At 42.5% G+C, this 20,667-nt stretch overlaps 3 protein-coding genes and 1 long non-coding RNA gene across 4 annotated transcripts in view; 1 reads left to right on the top strand and 3 right to left on the bottom strand.

Annotated features, from left to right (window-relative positions):
- scube3 (signal peptide, CUB domain, EGF-like 3) overlaps nt 1–20,370 on the top strand; it is a 127,352-nt gene extending 106,982 nt beyond the window's left edge. Inside the window, exon 22 of the mRNA XM_035382260.1 lies at nt 20,165–20,370. Within this exon, the coding sequence (XP_035238151.1) occupies nt 20,165–20,334 (170 nt within the window). The 3' untranslated portion in view covers nt 20,335–20,370. The remainder of the gene's footprint in view (nt 1–20,164) is intronic.
- The window catches only part of LOC118208020 (class I histocompatibility antigen, F10 alpha chain-like), a 37,020-nt gene that overhangs the window by 8,327 nt on the left and 8,026 nt on the right, over nt 1–20,667 (bottom strand). The gene's annotated exons all lie outside the window — the stretch shown is intronic.
- Nucleotides 552–7,309, bottom strand: LOC118208022 (class I histocompatibility antigen, F10 alpha chain-like). The gene is made up of 7 exons (XM_035382288.1): nt 7,194–7,309; nt 5,071–5,325; nt 4,253–4,519; nt 3,390–3,680; nt 3,093–3,209; nt 2,925–3,006; nt 552–1,314 (listed from the first exon to the last, which is right to left on the bottom strand). The coding sequence occupies exons 1-6, from the start codon at nt 7,252–7,254 to the stop codon at nt 2,999–3,001; spliced, it is 999 nt and encodes a 332-aa protein (XP_035238179.1). The 5' UTR covers nt 7,255–7,309; the 3' UTR covers nt 552–1,314; nt 2,925–2,998.
- Nucleotides 552–9,559, bottom strand: LOC118208034. The gene is made up of 2 exons (XR_004761497.1): nt 9,483–9,559; nt 552–1,066 (listed from the first exon to the last, which is right to left on the bottom strand). It is a non-coding gene; the product is annotated as an uncharacterized LOC118208034 (long non-coding RNA).

Raw genomic sequence — 20,667 nt, forward strand, 5'->3', positions numbered from 1 at the left:
AATGGCAATTACATATTAAAATAAAATTTCCATAAAAGAATCAAATCAAATAGTTAAACTCAACTAGATATCTGAAGTCCCAGGTAGTCATGAAAAAGTGTTTTCACAGTAGGAATCTGGATTCATGGGATGGTAAAATCCTCCAAAATGTTCATTCAATTTTATTCATACCACTTTTTAAAATTCAATAAAATTATGAAATCAAACCATTTTCTGCAAAGTCCAAAATATTATTGAAGACCTTCCCAGGTATTCATGTACAGGATTTTGTGCATTTTCACTGTAGCAATTTGGAATTATGGGATGGCACAAGATCCCAAGAAAACTTTCGTTACGTCGAGATCACCAGATAACGAAGGCCTCCGTAAATTTAAAATTTAGAGAGAGGAGGTGGCGCAGTGTGGAAGGGAAGAAAAGCGAAAGAAATATAGCATAATTAATTCATAATTCAGATTCATAATTAACACAAATTAAAATAGAAAATGAATTGGAACTGACATCCTATTAAAGTTGTTTCACGCAAATAAATCAAGCAAAAAAAAAAAAAAAACTTTGGTTGCCATTTTTATCATTTATTAGTTGTACAATTATGAAAAATAATAATTAAAAAAGACTGGAAGCCCGAGATTATTTACAGTCTGTTTCTGTGTGCCTGTATTGAGGTCTGTCTGAGTTAGATCTCTCAGTCCGATCCCGCTCACCTTTCACCCACAAGACAGGTCAGGGATGGGTACCATTGATATGTGAAGCTTTTCAAACACTGCCGGCTCTCTTGTTCCGACAAACGTGGCCAAAGAAAAAAAATGAAACATTACTTACATACATCCATATACATATATATACATTTATAAAAGCAGAATCGTTTAAGTATCAAAATACAGATCGCTATGGATTACTTTAAAATCCAATACCATTTATCTCATTATAGTCATTATCAATATTACAGATTAGTCCCAATGTACTACCCATCACAATTAGCAAATGTGCAAACGCCAGAACTGAGCCAGGCCAATGAACCTCCAGGTGACTGCTGTCTATACGCTCAACCCACAGCACCATGAAGTACCTCTGAATAACTGAGCAACTGAGCACCCATCCTAATAATCAAATGCTTAATTTCACAGTCGAATGCCAATTCAATGAACGAAGCTTCGAAGTTGTGATTTTTCTTAGTATTATGGTGGAGATCTCTAAGCTTATTTGTAGTTTAGTAGAGATGGGATGCAGTGCTGATCCGTCTTCTCCTCTGTAGCACTAGTTCACTGTTCATGGGTGGTGAATCGTCCACTGGCTTGGCCAAAGTTCTATTCTTCTCTATCAGAATCAAGCACAGAAAAAACCAACCGGAGAATTCAAACAAAACAACACAAAAAGGAATCCGCAGCATGCAAATGCAGATGTTAAACCAATGATAAACTTAGTTGTGTTCTTGTAAATCTTTTAACAGAACTGAAAGTTAATATTTTAAACTAGTTCTCTGTGTAGCTAGTGCTGTGTCTCTCGAGCCGCTTTTCCACCGCAGGGTACCGGCTCAACTCGACTCTACTCAACAGTTTTGGTTTGCCATCGGGTAAAAGTTGTGGATAGTACCTGGCACCTGGTACTTTTTTTGGTATCACCTCCATCAAGGTTCCAAGCGAGCTGAGGCGATACCAAAAGATGATGTGAAAACACTCCAGACCACTGAATGGTCAGAGAGAATCGCTTTCATGCGGCGTCGCTATGACGACCAGCTACATTGATGGGGGTACTATCTGCAGTGGAAAACAAAATACCTGGTACCAAAAGCGAGTAGAGTTGAGTCAAGTCGAGTTGAGCCGGTACCATGCAGTGGAAAAGCTGCTTTGCAGCCACTTTTGTTGTTCTGTTCAAGTAAGTCTGACCCCAGTACTTTACCATAATGCGCCACTAGTGCCCTCTGCTGGGGGAAACACAGCTACTACGAAACAGATAATTACCCTTTATTGGCAATGTTCATATTGAGTGGGTTACAGTAGCAGCAAGTGTCTTGGATAACACAAGTTATGTGTTGAAAGCATATGATGAAAACCTAAAGGCTTGATGGCAAATGCATTTCATTTAACTTGCAATGCTTCCATCATGACACTTGAGTGACCAGATAATCACAAATGCAAAATAGCTTAATTTCATTGCACTTAATTTTCTCAGTAACTGCATTCACAATAGATCTGGCTAAAGAACATGCTGCCCTGATCTGTGAAATTGTGAAGTTGGTGTTCTACACAAAATTCAAAAATACGTCTAAGCAGATATACCATTGGAGGATGACGCATTGCGCAGCTGAAAGTGAGAGCGAATGACCAACCAGTAGGGGTTGCAGGTGCACAATGAGGCATTGTCATCCTGGATGATGCTAGCATGGCCCAGACAATACCAGACAATGGGGCCTATCCATGCATTGGAACAGTACTTTAACATGACGAGCTGCCAGCAGCCCAAGGGCCTTCACTGTTAAAGTGCTCTACAGATGTGCAAAGTTCAGTGGGTTTTGCTATGCATGAATTTAAGTTGCATTGGCAGGAAAAGTTAACAAATAAAACTAAAACTAAAACAAGAGTGGCTCCAGCACCTGTGGTGCTTGCCCCCCTAATAATGAAAACAATATATTAATAAGATAATACACATATAGGATGTTGACAGTGTCGTGGCAATTGCAGATGGCGTTCTGCATGTCCATTGAAGCGCACTTGATTCAATATACCACTTTACAGCAAACACACGCACCAATAAATGTAAGGCACTCTTGACTATTTTATAGCAAGAGAACCATAATTACCAGAGTCTGCAATTCCATTGAATACTAAAAAGAAAATTACTCATCCTGACCAGGTACAATAAAGGATTTCTAAATGATAGAGGAGTGTGAAGCTGGGTCTTCAGACACTAAAACTGAGAGCACAAACCATCAGTGATACATCTTCAGAAGGGACAGAACAGTATACTCCTCTGTAAACAGGAGGCAGTATCCAAAGGAGGTCTAGATGCCTGTAAAAAGAGAAATTTATTAGGAAAACAATATTACACCCTTTCCCCATTCCACACATACACATAAATACCGGTTATGCCCTCACCTCTGCGTCTCTTCTTGTAGACGATAAACGCAGGGATGGCAAAGATCAGAACCAGAACCAGAACCAGCACTACAACCACAGAACTGATGACTGCAACATTAGCGCCTTCACCTGATTCTGTAAAACAGTGTAATACATTGACAAAATCAGTAAGTAAATTGGTTAATGTTTATGGAAAGTAGCAGACTTTACAAATATGCACTTGCACAAAACGCAATGTTCTTCCACCCTGTCCCACTGACTCCACAATAATACAATAATGTTCTGCAGAACATGTACAGTATTTACGTGCATTACCCCAGTTGATGTCCAGCTTGTTGTCCAGAGCAAGGTGTGTGACAGAGCAGGTGTAACGGTGTTTCTCTCTCGCTTTCTCCGAACTGATACTCAGGGTTCTCCTCGTCTGGTACGTCCCGTCTCCGTTGGGTAACACCTCCCCGAAAATGAGCTCCTCGTCTGGAATGGGACGGTCGTCTCTCAGCATGGTCAGGTTGATGTGCCTGGGGTAGAAGCCAGTGGCCAGACAGCTCACCTTCACCACTCCAGTCTCCCTGCATGTCTTCTGGATTAGTCTGACTTTGGGCCGCTCTGAGGGGGGAAACAACAGTGCATCAGCCAGAGAAGTAGCTGTTATACAGGGACGCAGGGAAGCTGAGATTCCTCACATGGGATGGAAATATACAAAAGTTAGTGAGAAAAATGACAGGTTATTGTGATGGGGGCTTGACCTTATATAGCCAAATGCGGCGCTATCGAGTAAATATACCTTTCCTCACATCCACAGCACTGCAACATACAAAGACACTGAAGCCCAGAAAAGGTAGTTGCTATTTAGCCAGAAAATCATTTACATATGAAACATAACAAAAAATAAGAGAAAACAGCCTGGTCATACAAATCATTAACACTATAAAGGGCAGGTCTGGGCCCTCCAGCAATAGGTCAGACCAAAGATCCTACCTACCAAACCAATCAGAACTGGAACATATACTAAGGTAACAAAATAAGGTAAAATATATAGTTAAATGCAAACCTATTGGGACACAATTTTTCTTGGCCACAGGAAATGTAACAGTACAGTAATTCCACACTGTACAGTATATCAGGGTGTAATGAACATGCGTTTTACTCAGGTGTATGTTATAGGTTATAATCCTTACCTTTTCTAAGCACAATGTTCTTTTCTTTCTCCAGATAGTGCTTCAGTATTTGGATACATATGGGCTGATAAATATCTATAAACAGCTTTCGAACACGCTCTGTTTTATTTGTGGTCCATATAAGCTGTGGCCATAGAGGGTTGACTGTGCGATTATGCGTGTCATAATATACCACTTCTGTTCCATCATAAGCTTCCCACACCATGACCTGACTGGGCTTGTCATTGTCCAGCACACATCCAGCCAGCCTCTGATGAACATGAACTCCTTCAAAACAAAGAAAAAATAAGAAGGCAAATAAGCCAGCAGTTTCAAGCATCAACCCACAGTATGTTCTAGACTCACTTTGGTATAAAATAATAAGAATACATTTACTCTAGTCTACTCACAAAACCAAAACTTTGAATACTGATTCACAGAAAGTCTTAATGCCCTCTTACTGCTGGCTGTGTTAGTAACTGATTCTGTGAATGTACCGTTACCCTACATTTAGGATATTTTTTTTACTGCAGATGATATAACTGGCTCACTTTGCCAACTTGCATATGGGCTTCATCAACTATATTTGAGCTGTAGCTTTTGTCACACAACCTTATCACAGATTCTTATTTTCTCCGAAAATTCACTTAGATCATAGGGTCATCCCATCTCTGAACAATCCTCTGAGTCAGCAAACAGGAAACTTACCAGTATGGCAAGCTGGCACGCTACGGACAAACCATGGCCCTTTTGTATAATAGTGTAATGAAATTTAATGTAGTGTGGTCTTCTGAATGTTGACGGGGCCTGAACTGAACACCTGCCCGCACTCAGCTCACCTCCAGTGTGATTGGCGAAGAGATTTGCACGACGTTTCATGTAATTGTAAATGTCTTCTATCACACTGTCTGCACCTAGATGCATAATATCTTCAACTCCCTTTGTAGAGTTTGGTTGGCTTCGAGAGATGAGTTTCTTGATGTTGCGGTCATAGTACAGCACCTGAAGATCATCCACAAATACCGAAATACTGAATTCTGGGAATTTGGTCTGCCCGTAAATAAATGTTGGAAACACCCACATTGAGTGTGAACCTGTGGGGAAACATACCAACATTCATTAGAAGAGTTGCTGAATTATATTTTAACAGTTAAACTATATATAAATTCAAAAGACAAATTTGATTTAACTTCAACCTTCAGACATGCCTAGCCAAACCTAATTAGGGAGGAAAATGTCTAGCCGCTAGCAGACACCAATTGACATATGAGACCCACGTCTCTTCATCTTCTGGATGTCAGGTGATCCTGCTCCATACTACTGGCTGCAGCGAGGGGAAGTTGGGGGAGGGAAGCAATGTCCCGGGGAAAGCGAGATGGGAATAAAGCCTATTTGAGGGTTCACACCAGGATCGTTTGGTCCGGACTTATTTGATGCCAGGGAAATTACGATTCCCCCATGCTGAAGCTATGTTTTCTGTAACATGTGTAATAGCTTATTAGACGATGCAAATGCTAATTTCTAGTCTCTGAAGTAAAGTAGATTCCATTTGAGGTGAAATTTGACTTGTTAACTTGCATTTTAACTTTCAGTAATATTCCATGTAAAATGTCCTCTAACAGCAATTGATGTCATTCAACTATACTACACACACACAGCATTACAATAATCTTTTTTATTACTTCTTATTCCTTGCTTGTATTGTAGGCGAATTTTAAGGCAGGTGACGAAACAACATCAACTGGCTGACTGGGGCAAAAGTACAGAGTTTGGGAGTAGATTTAATGGTATATTTATTTTTGTGCAAGGAGTGTGCGTACTCAAGTGCTAAAGTGGTATTAGTAATTTGGTGACTGCTGCTATGTTGTTCTGTTTAGATTTGGGAATACCTATTAGTTCAGTGGTCCTCAAATTCAGCCCTGGGGGACCAATGCGCATGCTGGCTTTTGTTCCAACCACAATTGCAATACTAGAATTTTAATGAGTTGATAATTTTTCTTAATTACACTATTCATATTTAGAGGGATATTTACCCTTTTAAGCCACAGTATGTCAGAAATAGCTATGCATGGCATGAAGAACTAGAAATACCGCCTCGCGGTTGTATGCCTCCGCCAACCAGTAGCCAGTTTGGATATAAAATGTCATCACTTCATCAAGGCTTCATGCATGTGATAATTCACTCATTCCCTGGTTCCTTTTCCTGGCTAGATGTTTCCCAACCTCAGTCCTAATCACATGACGGTTACGGTATATGATTAGGCCGATACAAATTATTCATTTAATGTATTCATTTCTGGACACTGCAGCAGCTTGTGATACTGCTCCTCTCGTTATAATCATAATCGTCATTAGAATGCAGCCCTCTTTGTCAGCTGTAGCAACTGTAGCCTAACTCTCAGTTTTGCTAGCTCACTACATTCACAAAACCTTAAAAATAAACACTTTCACTTTCGTTTTCATGGGAAAAAAATCACCATTTTGTATGTTTTTATATATATTTATTACATTTATTTGTTACTTGCCCGATCAGACAACTGCATGAAGCATTCCACTTGCCCGAACAGAGTTAGGATCCGCCACGCCGCGGCAAAACCTTACCAGCGGAAACGTTGTGTTGTATGGTTAAAATGAGCTGAAATTCAGTATATTTCAGTATAACGGGAGCCGCCATGATTTCGCTGACGTAGGCCTATAGGCTCCATCAGAAGTTTGCCGAAGTTTTATTTATACATAAGACATTCACATGAAAACAAGTAACGTAGGCTAATTACAAATTCGCTAAACCAATCCGTTTCTACCAACTGGAGGGCTTTTTTACCCGCACAAACATCCACCGCTGTCAAGTGGGTGGTTTCCTTTCAACCAAGCTGGTGATTTATTCAAACGATCATAAATCAATGGCTATAGGCTAAGTTTAAATTAACATCACGTAGGCTACATGAATACGTAAATATTTTACCTGTGTTGACAACAGTTACTGTCGCCTGTAAAAGAAAAAGAAGCGCATTTATTCGTTCCATAACGTCTTCCGACGTTTCCCTTGCTCCCAAAAAGCCTGCAGCCACACCTTAAGAGCATGGGGGGCTGGACGTCGGCGACCGGGGGAGCGGGGCATGGGGTGCATTTATAGAATTTCCCTACAGAATATGTAATAGCCAAAGAACCAAACACTTTCTTTCCCTATTTTTCATAAATTGTTTTTGTTTCGATTTTATTTCACACAATTTAGTTTGAAAGAATGTGTTTCATGTGGCCATTTCATTTCAGTACATTTCCCAAAGTGGGTTGTTTTAGATGCGGATTTCTTTACCGTGACTTGTAGTAACGGCTGCATGAAATACAAAGTGCTGATATACGTTAGCTAAATAGGTCACGTTTTCTCAAAATGTCGTCGATAAAATAGTAGCCGTGGCTAGCCTACTTTGAGACATGTTAAAAAAGTATTATTTCATTGAAAATAAACAGCACACTTGAGAGTGATGTTAGATTATTATCTGTTTATTATCCATTATTCCATACCGTACCCACTCCCCTCCCCAGAGACTCCTCGCTCTACAATGGAGTATCAAAAATTCCAAAATGACAATTAAGATAAATGCACGCCGTTCTTAAAAATTACATAAAATAATCAAATCAAATAATTAAACTCAACTAGATATTTAAAGTCCGGCTTCCCAGGTATTCGTGAAAATGTGTTTTCACAGTAGGAATCGGGATTCATGGGATGGTAAAATCCTCCAAAATGTTCATTCAATTTTATACATACCACTTTTTAAAATTCAATAAAATTATGAAATCAAACTGTTTTCTGCAAAGTCCAAAATATTCTTGAAGACCTTCCCAGGTGTTCATGTACTGGATTTTGTGCATTTTCACTGTAGCAATTTGGAATTATGGGATGGCACAAGATCATAAGAAAACTTTCGTTATGTCAATATCACCAGATAAATAAGGCCTCCGTAAATTTTAAATTTAGAGAGAGGAGTTGGCGCAGTGTGGAAGGGAAGAAAAGAGAAAAAATGGCGTGAAGACGCTGTAGCAGTGTACTGGTATTCTTGTTGAATGTAAGATAGCTAGCCTTCCAGGGAGAGATAAAAGCTACAGCTAAGCGGTGCTGTGTAAATTGGAGTAACAGCCAAAGTACCTTTCCCAGGGAATAAACCAGTCAGAGGACAAATCCTTGTGTCAGCTGGTTGTTTCGAGATATCCGCTCACTCTACAGAAACACTGCAAAGACAAAGCGCTTACACAGCCTTACAATTCTGCTGAATGATAGGAGTGGAATATTTTCCAGGTGTGAGAATGAAAATATTGCTCTGTACTCGTAATATTTATGTTGTAGGATTCCAGAGTGGGGAGAACTTAGCACCACATCACACACTGAACACATTCTGAGGTGACATTCTCTTTTGATAGTTCACTTACCACAGAACAAAGCCACAACCTACACAGGAATTCAGCAGACTGAAGATCCGACTCTCTAACATGACTCTCAGTGCACCCTCATGCCACACCAGAATAAACAGCCCCAAGCACAGGAAACGACTGGTAGGAACTCACCAAGTATGAGGCATAAAGTTTCAGATTGCAATATAGTTCCCTTTACACTCCAAAATAACCCTCCAAGATACACACCACAGATTCATAATTAACACAAATTAAAATAGAAAATGAATTGGAACTGACATCCTATTAAAGTGGTTTCATGCAAATAAATCAAGCAAAAAAAAAAACTTTGGTTGCCATTTTTATCATTTATTAGTTGTACAATTATGAAAAATAATAATTAAAAAAGACTGGAAGCCCGAGATTATTTACAGTCTGTTTCTGTGTGCCTGTGTTGAGGTCTGTCTGAGTTAGATCTCTCAGTCCGATCCCGCTCACCTTTCACCCCCAAGACAGGTCAGGGATGGGTACCATTGATATGTGAAGCTTTTCAAACACTGTCGGCTCTCTTGTTCCGACAAACGTGGCCAAAGAAAAAAAAATGAAACATTACTGACATACATCCATATACATATATATATTTATAAAAGCAGAATCATTCAAGTATCAAAATACAGATCGCTAGGGATTACTTTACAATCCAATACCATTTATCTCATTATAGTCATTATCAATATTACAGATTAGTCCCAATGTACTACCCATCACAATTAGCAAATGTGCAAACGCCAGAACTGAGCCAGGCCAATGAACCTCCAGGTGACTGTTGTCTATATGCTCAACCCACAGCACCATGAAGTACATCTGAATAACACACAGAATTTCCAAAAGACATTGCAGAAACTCGGCATAGTTCTGAGGATCTGACCCTATTTTTTTTGTTGTTGTTTGTTTTATTCAAATCATCTTAATATGCGTTTTGAATATCATTCGCTAACTTTATTGATAGATGGCTGGGGTTATACAGATCAGCAAACCTTACGTAAGCCTGAAACAGTTCCAGCATCAGTACAGTTAAAACATAAAATGAAAGAAAACAGCTATTTTAAATTAAATAAAAGCTATACTCCTCTTTCTTTTCTTTTTTTTAAAGAAATGAAACCAAATCCCTGTTCGTTGTAGTGTCAAACAAGCTACAGTCCACAGCAGTAAGGAAGCCCACGAGACAAGCATGTAGTCAGACTTAATAGCACAACTAATGCTATAAATAATCAGGTTACAGTGTTAAAGGGGATTCCTTAAGCTCACAGGCTCAAAAATCTTAAAGGACTGGTGGTTGAGCCTGGTAGTACATTACTTTCTGTCCGTGACTTAACCTTGGGGCTGTGTACCTGCTAACAGTACCTTTCGTCTTGGACACAATTGTACCGTCACAGATCTGCCCATAGATGCAGCTTCAGCTGAACCTGGATTTTAAATTAAGTGCTACATTTAAATGTTGTTCTCTTCCCCCCTTTTCTTTGTTGATTAGGTCAGCTACGCATGGAAAAAAGCACATTTCCACACTGGACAAATTATTAGTTGTATGTTTTACATATGGTGCATGCTGATTGTGCACAAATAACTAGGCACGGCCCTGTCAGTGCCCGTAACATCACATCCTGTGCAGGTAGGCTGCATAGCCTATAGATGGCGCTGTTTCCTTCTCATTTCTTCAAATTAATTTGCAATCACTCATCCCGTTAGAGACACAGATGTCACTTTTGTTACTCATGTCAGTGTTGTCCTTGAATTTTCTGAATTGATGTTTAGGACACTTATGGAATGAGTGTTTTATGGGATTCAGTGCTTCATGCATATTTATAAATACAAATTCCCTTGGACACTGTGATCTGTTTCATTGTTCAGTTTGATGTCTCCCTTGGGGAAATTGTGATATTTCAACCGTTTAATTTCAAAAGAACACAGCAAAGAGTGCTCTATCCCACAGCAGCTCACTGAATGCACACTGTTATCTAGTCACTGTACGTGAACATTATAGTGAGTAGACAACTGGAGGACCGTGCTTTGTTTTCCGAACCTTGAACCGTTTGCTTCTCCGAATGCAGGCCAGTGCCCGACGGGGTACTACTCCAGTGACGGGTTTAAGCCCTGCCAGCCGTGCCCGCAGGGCTCCTACCAGCCTGACCCGGGCCGAACGCTCTGCTTCCCCTGTGGAGGGGGGCTGAGCACCAAACGCGAAGGGGCCAGCTCCTTCCACGACTGTGAGGCCAAAGGTGAGCGACCCAACACACCAGACTGGATCAGCCTCGCTGTGTGGCCTCCCAGTACTGTACTGTTATTATCTTGCATATACTTCATTCTGATCTACAGTACAGCCAATCGGAAGCTGCAGTAGATAATATGAAATGAGATTGACTGTTGTAACTTGTAACAACAACAGCAGTCATAAGCCTTTTAGTATTAGCTTGCTAAATTGAAATGTTTCTAATGTATTCAATTTATGTGGTAAACGCAGCACTGATATGTTTGAATATAGTCACACATTGCTATCTATAACAAAGGACATAACTCTGGGCACTGTCTCTTAGCAAGAGAAAAGTTACGCTCTACATTCATCATGTACAGTATTTACATCTCTTGTATAGAGGTGTGAGTTAAAATTATACTGAATCATATTGTGTCCAGTTAACAGGGAACTCTGTCAGTGTTGTGGGGTAATAAGATAATGCACCTGTAATAAATGTATTAAGGAAATGTTTTGAGAATGACATGTGATGGCTAGCTGATGTCTCACGTGTGTGTGTGTGTGTGTGTGTGTGTGTGTGTCTGCGTGTGTGTGTCTGCGTGTGTGTGCATGTGTGTGTGTGTGTGTGTGTTCTGCCTGCAGTCCAGTGCTCTCCTGGGCATTACTACAACACCACGGTTCATTGGTGCATTCGCTGCCCTCTTGGCACATACCAGACTGAGTTCCAGCAGAACTACTGCATCTCCACCCCTGGCAACATCACTACCAAATTCGATGGAGCCACCTCTGTCTCCCAGTGCAAGAGTGAGTGCCTCACACACATGCTGTCAGACTTCACCACCACACCCCGTTCATTGGCACATATCAAAGCTGTTTAATACACACTTCTATAGCATGTTGCTATATATATATATTTCTGGATGTGGGAATTACTACCCTAGGCCTGCACAGAAGACATGGGTTGCTGTGGTTTATTCCTGTGGTACAATTCAGAGAGTAGTAGAAAATATGTCAACATTACCATACCTTGAGACTCGATAAATACTTGTAATGTCAAAATGTTGTCTTCTACACATCACGCATCACCAGTCCATGTTTGAGGGTGCCTGTTTTCTTCCTGTTTTGTTAACTGGTGTCACACCCTCCTGTGTCATATGTGTGTATGTGTGTGTGTGTGTGTGTGTCGCAGATAGGGAGTGTGGGGGAGAGATGGGCCAGTTTACTGGCTATATTGAGTCGCCCAACTATCCAGGAAACTACCCCGCCAACGTGGAATGCACCTGGAACATCAACCCCCCGCCAAAACGCAAGATTCTCATCGTAGTGCCCGAGATATTCCTGCCCTCAGAGGATGAGTGTGGAGACGTACTGGTCATGAGGAAGAACTGTGAGTCATCGTCACACCTACGCCCACCCTGAATGTGACAATGAACACCACACATTTACGGTCAGAAGGGATGTGTGTGTGTGTGTTTTTTTTACATGGCTAGTTGGTTATTTGAGGGTTCAGGTCTAGTCTATTTCACATTTCCCTGTGAAGTATCTTTGTGACAGTGCCTGAAACAAGTTATACAAATACAGCTAGACAAATTAAATTGAATTGTAGCCATCCCACGCTTTCTCTCTGTACCCCAGGCTTATTATATTCAGTCCAAAGAGCCTGCTGAATTAACAAGCACTGTGGAAATTCTTCACGTCTGACCTGATCTGACCCAATATGGCTCTCTCAGGCCTGTAGGCATTGCTTTTAATGAAAAGAACCATTCTACTTCTAGTCATTCAATATATTGTAGCAGAACCAGGGGTGTGGGGTTTCCACGTCACAAGTTGAATAACTGAAACACACAAACAAAATATAATTAAACAAGGAAAGTTTATTGGGGGAAACTCACAAAGGGGAAGGGGGGAAATCAGGCAACCAGTCCAATTCCACAATCCGTATCTGTATTCCAAAGTCCAAATCCAAAGTCCAAATCTAAAGCCGGGTTCTCAAACAAAACGAGTCGATACACAAGCGGGTAGTCAGGCAGTCCAGGTCACAACAGTAATTCAATCTGATATTTCGCATATTTCTCTCTCTCTCTCTCTCTCTCTCTCTCTCTCTCTCTCTCTCTCTCTCTCTCTCTCTCTCTCTCTCTCTCTCTCTCTCTCTCTCTCTCTCTCTCTCTCTCATCTCTCTCTCTCTCTCTCTCTCTCTCTCTCTCTCTCTCTCTCTCTCTCTCTCTCTCTCTCTCTCTCTCTCTCTCTCTCTCTCTCTCTCAGAGGATTGTGGGTAGGAAGCAGGTAGGGAGTGTGAGTGTGCTGTGTGGTTTGGAATAGTGGTGGAGTTTTGTTTTTTGTTTCTTCTTGTTTTAGTGTGTCCTTTTAGTGGTTTTGTAGGAACTGAAAAGACTGTTTAGGAAGCCCCCCTTTTCCCCCCGATTTGAGCTGTTTCTAGCTCATTTTCGGGTGAAAAATGGGGTTGCTTAGTAGGAGTCAGGGTTTTAAGTGTTTTCCTAACAATTCTGCGTCGGTAGAAGACTGTCTGCTTGCGATAGGAGAAAAGGTGGGCCATGGGAATATAAAAACCGCGTCCAGGATGAATAAAGCGGTTGTCGTATTTCTTACAACTGAGACCCTCGTACACCAAGTGGTTACAGAGGGTTTATCAATAAATGGTAGTTTTGTGGAGGCGTTGCCGTTGTCTTCGCCGGTAACGAAAGTTATCTTATCAAATGTTCCGCCATATGTTGAGGATCAAGTGCTTTTAAATGCCTTGTCAAGGTATGGTAAAGTTATGAGCGCAATTAAACCCATCCCGTTAGGATGTAAAAATGAAAAAGTCAAACACGTAATGTCTTTTAGGAGACAGGTGTTTCTGATTTTAAATAAACCTGGTTCCGCTATAGATGTCGCGTGGAATCTCTCAATTGACGGGATAAATCACGTTGTGTTTGCTAGCACTGAGTCAATGAAGTGTTTTCAGTGCGGTTCCTATGGGCATGTAAGACGTGCGTGCCCGCAGAGGGAAGCAGCAGGTACTAGGGAGCAGGAAGCGAGGCAGGGAGGAGATGAGCGGGCCGGCCCTGAGCCTGAACCGGGCCCGTCCACTGCTGGGACAGGGGAACGGGCTGGGAATGATCCACAAGGAGCTGAGGCTCAACAGGGGACTGTGGGGAAGGGTGAAGGGGAAGCTAGCGGGACTGGCGACCCAGAACGAGGTGACGTATCAGGGCCAGGAGCGGAGGTTCCGCTGGAAACCCCGGTTTCCGAGGGGTGTGATGCTCCGCTGTTAAATGAACAGAGCATGGTTAGGGTGGAAAGCGGCGAGTCTGGTGGTGGGCCTGTTGGTGGACTCGATCCGCCGGTGGAAGTGGCCGCTGCGGCCGAGGAGGGCGAATGGAGTAGGGAAGGGACAGAGGCTGACCCGGACGAGGAGATGTCCCTAGATGACGAGGATCTTTTCTCTGAATCCTCCCAGGCGGACGAGGTTGGGTCTGCTCTAAGAGGTAAGGGGAAACTAATTTCTGTAGAGCGGCTGGTGTCGTTTTTAGATGAAACGAAAGGAAAGAGCGTCGTTTTGGAAAAGCATTTTTCCGATGTTGCACGGTTTGTCATGTCTTCTCAAACCGCGTTGAAAAGGGCGACGCTTGAAGAACTTGATAATAGAAAGCGATACAGACTAAAGAAACATATAGTTGCGGCTAAGAAATTGTTGAAGAAAAGGAAGATCAGTATAGACTAGTAGACATGGCCCACTTTCTCTCGTTTCGTTTACTGCTTGCGGCACTTTGCTTTTTTATATCAATGAGTGCGGGGATTCATGTAGCTTCTTTAAATGTAAACGGCTGCAGAAACTCTTCTAAGAGAACGCAACTGTTTGGGTTAATCGAACAAAAAATAATAAACATTGCTTTTATTCAAGAGACACATGCAGACGGTATGAATGAGTGTGAGTGGCGGAATGAGTGGAAAGGGGTTAGTGTTTTTAGCCATGGGAGTAACACAAGTGCTGGGGTAGCAGTGTTGATATCGGGGAACAATATCACAACGGTGTCATCAGACGAGTTTGTCCCAGGGCGATTGTTAAAAGTTGTAGCTAAGATAGATGAACAGGAGGTGGTTTTGATAAATGTTTATGCACCCAACGGAGATCGAGATAAGACTGTATTCTTTAATAAATTGGAGGAAGTGGTGTCGGATTGTGACTCAACTAGAATGGTTATAGTGGGGGGAGTTTTTAATTGTACAGAAAATTTTGCAATTGATAGAAATCACGGGGAGCCCCATTCACGCTCAGCAACCAATTTGACTAGAGTTGTACAAGCTCAGGAATTGGTTGATATATGGAGAGCACAGCATCCGGTGGCACGCCAGTACACCTGGCGAAAAATTAATCAAAATCAGGTCTCAATGGCCAGGATCGACAGGTGGTACTGTACAGAATCTTTTAGTAATCAAATACTCAGAAGCTGGATAACTCCAGTTATGTTTTCAGACCATTTTTGTATTTCTTTATTTTTGGGGGGCACAGGTGGTGTTCCTGGGAAATCATACTGGCATTTTAATGTAAAATTGCTAGATGATTGTAAGTTTTTGGAAAATTTTAATTTTTTTTGGGAAGCATGGCAGTCAGAGAAACCACGTTATAAGAGTTTGAGGCAATGGTGGGAGTTAGGAAAGGTGCACATTAAATTGTTTTGTCAGGCATATACACAAAATAGCACTGGGGATTTGAAAAAACGGGTGGGTGAGCTGGAGAGAGAGATCTTGAGTATGGAGAGTGTTTTAAGCCTGGGGAATAATGCCCAGACAGTGGATGGTTTGAGAGAGAAGAGAGACATTTTGGGCAAAATTATGGAGGAGCAGGCTAAGGGAGCCATGGTTCGTGCCCGGATCATTCAACATAAGGACATGGATGGTCCTACAAAGTTTTTTTTCAATTTGGAGAGGAAGTCATTGGGCAGCAAGAGAATGCTCTGTTTGAGGCTGGCTGACGGGAAGGAGGTGCATGACCAACGTGAGATGCTGGAGGCGGCTTTTAATTTCTATAGCCACCTGTTTACTCCGGAACTCAGTGGGCAGAGTGAGGCTGCCAGGCTTCACAGGGATCTCCCGGTGTTGCCCGAAGAGCAGGCTTCTCTCCTGGAAGCTCCATTGACTTTGGAGGAGCTTACTCGGGCTGTAGGGCAGATGTCTCCGGGAAAAACTCCTGGACTGGATGGCTTGCCTGCGGAATTTTTTAAAAGATTGTGGTCGGTGATTGGGCCTGATTTTTTTGAGGTGGTAAGAGAGTCTGTAAGGGACCACGAGCTGCCTCAGAGTTGCAGGAGAGCAGTAATTACACTCTTGCCAAAGAAAGGGGACTTAAAAGACCTAAAGAACTGGCGTCCGGTAGCATTGTTATGCACCGATTATAAGATTTTATCCAGAGCCATTGCAAATAGGCTCAGTGAGAGTTTATCTTACATAGTACACAAGGATCAGTCCTACTCTGTACCAGGCAGGATGATCTGCGATAACATTTTTTTTATCAGAGATGTGTTGTCTCTATGTGAGGCTCTCAACATCAATCTGGGGGCACTCTCCATCGATCAAGAGAAAGCATTTGACCGAGTGCACCATGGGTACCTGTTCCAGACCTTGGCTGCTTTTGGCTTTGGACCTTCTTTTATGGATCTAATAAAGGTCATGTATAATAAAATAACAAGCCTGGTGAAGGTGAACAATGCTCTTAGCAATCCCATAACAATTTTGCGAGGGATTCGCCAGGGCTGTCCACTGTCAGGGATGCTTTATACCCTAGCAATCGAGCCCTTGCTGTGCATGGTAAGACGGAAAATTACCGGCATGGTTTTCACTGCTGTTCAGCCTGCACACAGGGTACAGGTGTCCGCTTACGCTGATGACATCACAATGTTTATAAAAGACCAACAGGATGTGGATGCCATTGGTGAAAGTTTAGAGGTCTTTCAAAAAGCCTCTAATGCTAAGGTGAACTGGGGGAAATGTGAAGCATTCCTGGCAGGGCGGTGGGAGGGGGTCGCCCCCCCACTGCTTCCCCAGCCCCTGCAGTGGGGCAGGGAAGGCTTGAAGGTGCTGGGTGTCTTCCTAGGGAGTAAGCAGAGCATGCTGAAAAACTGGGAGGGGATGCTGGACAGGATCAAGGCGCGGCTGACAAAGTGGAGATGGTTACTACCACAGATGTCATTCAGGGGGAGGGTGTTGGTGATAAACAACCTGGTGGCCTCCATGCTGTGGCATAGACTTTCCTGCCTGGATCCTCCCCCAGGACTACTGAAAGGGATTCAGTCAGAGTTGCTGTCCTTTTTTTGGGGCGGGAACCACTGGCTGCGCCCAGCAATACTGTATTTGCCTGTGGAGGAGGGGGGGCAGGGTCTGGTCGACGTCTGCAGCAGAGTGGCGGCTTTTAGGCTACAGGCGGCCAAGAGACTGCTGTATACTGCTGAGCTGAGCTGGGGGCCAGGAGCCTTCTTTTTCCTGAGGAAGGTGGGGGGTTTGGGCTGTGATTGGCAGCTTTTCAGAATGGACATTTCCAGGCTCCGCACAGAGGGGCTCCCTGGTTTTTACTGCAGCATGCTCAAGGCTTGGGGGCTGCTGAAGGTAGAGGGGCGGGAGGAAGCAGTCACAAGGGACTCTGTGCTCCAGGAGTGTCTGTTTTTTAATCCCCTCTTTCCTGAAGCGGCGTTACAGTCTGGACTGTCCCTCCACACCTTTGCTAGAGGTGGGGTAATAAGACTCATCCATCTTCTGGACATTCAGAACAGGCGCTGGAAAACTGCTGTGGAGTTGGCAAGGGATCTGGGTGTCCACTCTGTTAGGAGATGTGACAGGTTGCTGGGCGGCCTGGCCAGTTGTATTCATCCTCACGTGCGGGAGGTGGTGGAGGAGGCACTGGCTAGAGGTGGTTTGACTGGCTCAGAAGTTTTGTGTCCTGAACTTTGGATACAACCTTCAGTCCAGCCCACTCAAGGACCTTTCCTGGGGGGGAGGGCCTGGGGGGTGGTCTGTGTCCGGGAGGCGCCGAGGAAGCTGCTGTATCAATGGTGTGTGAAAGTGACACACGCAGCTTCTCTCGCGTCTCTGCCTGCCTCGAAGTGGGCGGAAAGGTTCGCTGTTGCGGGCAATTTGAGTCCTGCATGGAGGACTCTGTACAAGCCTCCTTTGCAGAAGAGGTCAGGGGATCTGCAGTGGCGAATACTCCACAGGACAGTTTCCACAGGCCGTTTCCTGAACCGAGTTGATCCGGGTATCAGCCAGAATTGTATATTCTGTGGTCAGGAGGAGACTGTAGAACATTTATTTCTAGACTGTCCCAGACTGGTAGCACTGTTTCAGTTTTTAAAGAATTTACTGCACTCACTGGGGGTTGAATTTGGGGAATGTCTATTTATCTATAGTATGACTTACTCAAAGAATATGAGGGGGAAAATTCAGATGGTCAATTTTGTGTTGGGCCAGGCCAAATTGGCCATATGGGTGACCCGGAAGCACCAGCTAAGGGGAGCAGGCCCAACAGAGGTGTTAATGTGGTTGCGGTTTCTGCTCCGAGCAAGGATACGGCTGGAGTTTGAGTTTTATCTGCTGATGAATGATTTGCCTGTGTTCAAGGATAAGTGGTGTTTTCAGCAGGTCCTGTGTGCAGTAGTGGGCAATACACTAGAATTGAAGGTTTGAATAGGAGACACGGGGATAGTGGTGTTAGTTTTAAGTTTTTTCTGTGTGTGGGACTGGAGTTGGTTTCTTTTTTTTTCTGTTTGGTTGGGGTTTTGTTTTGATTAAGACTGTGTGATTAATAATAAACGGGGTTTTAAAAGTCAAAGTCTCTCTCTCTCTCTCTCTCTCTCTCTCTCTCTCTCTCTCTCTCTCTCTCTCTCTCTCTCTCTCTCTCTCTCTCTCTCTCTCTCTCTCTCTCTCTCTCTCTCTCTCTCTCTCTCTCTCTCTCTCTCTCTCTCTCTCTCTCTCTCTCTCTCTCTCTCTCTCTCTCTCTCTCTCTCTCTCTCTCTCTCTCTCTCTCTCTCTCTCTCTCTCTCTCTCTCTCTCTCTCTCTCTCTCTCTCTCTCTCTCTCTCTCTCTCTCTCTCCTCACCAAACGCGTTTCCCTCACGGTCCTATACAATTACCTCATGTTTCGGCTCTCGCTTTATCCCCGAGCCTTGATTGCGTAATGACCGACCGGTGCGTCTGATTATTGCCGGAACACCTTCCGTGGTTCGGGGGTGGAGCCAACGTGCTGCCAGGTACCTGTTCTCCACTACCAATTCCTGCCGTCTGTCACAATATGGAGATGAAATATATGAATTCAAATGATATATTTTTTGTATATTGCAATACTGCACAAAATATATGGGCAAATCTATGTCATTGCCACTTTCAGATATTGCTGGGAAATATGATAAATATATTTCACAGCAAAAACTAAAAATATAAATGTTAAATGCACAATATAGAAAATGTTTATCCTGTGAAACTAGTCCAATTTTAAGATGTTTGTTTTTATTCATTTCACATGATTCACGAGAAATCAAAATGGCAAAATGCCTAAATGAAAATATGGTTTTTCAGACCACAAGAATGGCAATTCAGCCAATTTTCCAAAGAAAATGAATCTCTGGCAGTCATGAATCTTGCACTGTATCTGGGTTATGTTCATTTTTGTTCTGTCTAACAAAATTAAGCCCCCTTTATTTGAGGTTTGAGGCTTTTGTGGTTTTAATGTAAAACTTTTTGGAAAAATACTTTTCCAGATAAAACCACAATTTCCTTTGCTGTTTCACTGTTGATTGACAGCTCATAACAAACTTAATCCTTGTATTTTAACACAGGAATAGCTGCTGATCAAATATTTATGGAAATTAAGAAAGCAGATAATAGTAGAGCCGTAACAACTTAGAAACCAAATAATATAACAAATAATAATATTATTTCTGCCTGTTTTAGCCTGTTTTATATGTTGCTACCTCTAAAAGTATTTATTCTACTTTGGCAGCCAGCTTGCTTTCTTTTTTCCTGTTTAGATTGCTAATAGGCAACTACAGTACCTCCTGAACTATGCAGCATAAGGACCGTGATTCAGAGGAATTCCCAGATCTACACACACTTTCACACAAAATCTGCCAGAGAACAGTCAGCAAGGCCTGATCTGAAGTGATTATACTCACCCAAACATGTACCAGGTTTTAGAAAGAAATCTGCATTTTATATCGGTTTAACAGTGGCTTAGATATATGGCAGTAGAATTTGTCATGTCAGTAGATGTGGTTTGGGGAATGTCAATGCTTTGTTTTTATGTTTCAGAGGACTATGAACAGCTGGTGGAAAACATTGTGAGGGATGGAAGACTCTACGCCTCTGAAAATCACCAAGAAATCCTCAAGGTGAGAACTCAAGGCAACAAAATGCAAAGACCAACCATCCAAAACAATACTATCCCACTGTGTTTACTACTTAAAATAATCAAAATATAGTATCTACACCTCAACATCATCAAACACTGTATAAATAAACCAAGGCCCTTAAACTCATGAATAATTCCTGTTATAGAGTGACAACAGCATTTTAACATCAACCAAACACTACCTCTCTCAGACATTAAACTATTTGTGAATGGATGTCAAACTAAACATTTTCTCTCCCTGTTACCTGATGTTGTCTTAGTCAGTGTATGTATTGTCTTCCTGGGTCACTCTGTGTAATGTGAAGAAAAACAGCAAAGGAGACCCTCTAACCTTTAAAATGGCCGTGTTGTACTGCACACAGAAAAGTCTGAACGCTGTTCTCAGGTGTTTTCTGGTTTTTGA

Source organism: Anguilla anguilla, chromosome 11 (assembly GCF_013347855.1).
Source record: "Anguilla anguilla isolate fAngAng1 chromosome 11, fAngAng1.pri, whole genome shotgun sequence".
NCBI lineage: Eukaryota > Metazoa > Chordata > Actinopteri > Anguilliformes > Anguillidae > Anguilla > Anguilla anguilla.

Excerpts from the sequence above, each read along its gene's own strand:
- LOC118208022 (XM_035382288.1), bottom strand. The coding sequence starts at position 7,254 with ATGGAACGAATAAATGCGCTTCTTTTTCTTTTACAGGCGACAGTAACT. Across the intron at positions 4,520-5,070 it reads CTTCGCCAATCACACTGGAG|GAGTTCATGTTCATCAGAGG; the intron begins GTGAGCTGAGTG and ends TTTGTTTTGAAG. Across the intron at positions 3,210-3,389 it reads CAAGCTGGACATCAACTGGG|AATCAGGTGAAGGCGCTAAT; the intron begins GTAATGCACGTA and ends ACTGTTTTACAG.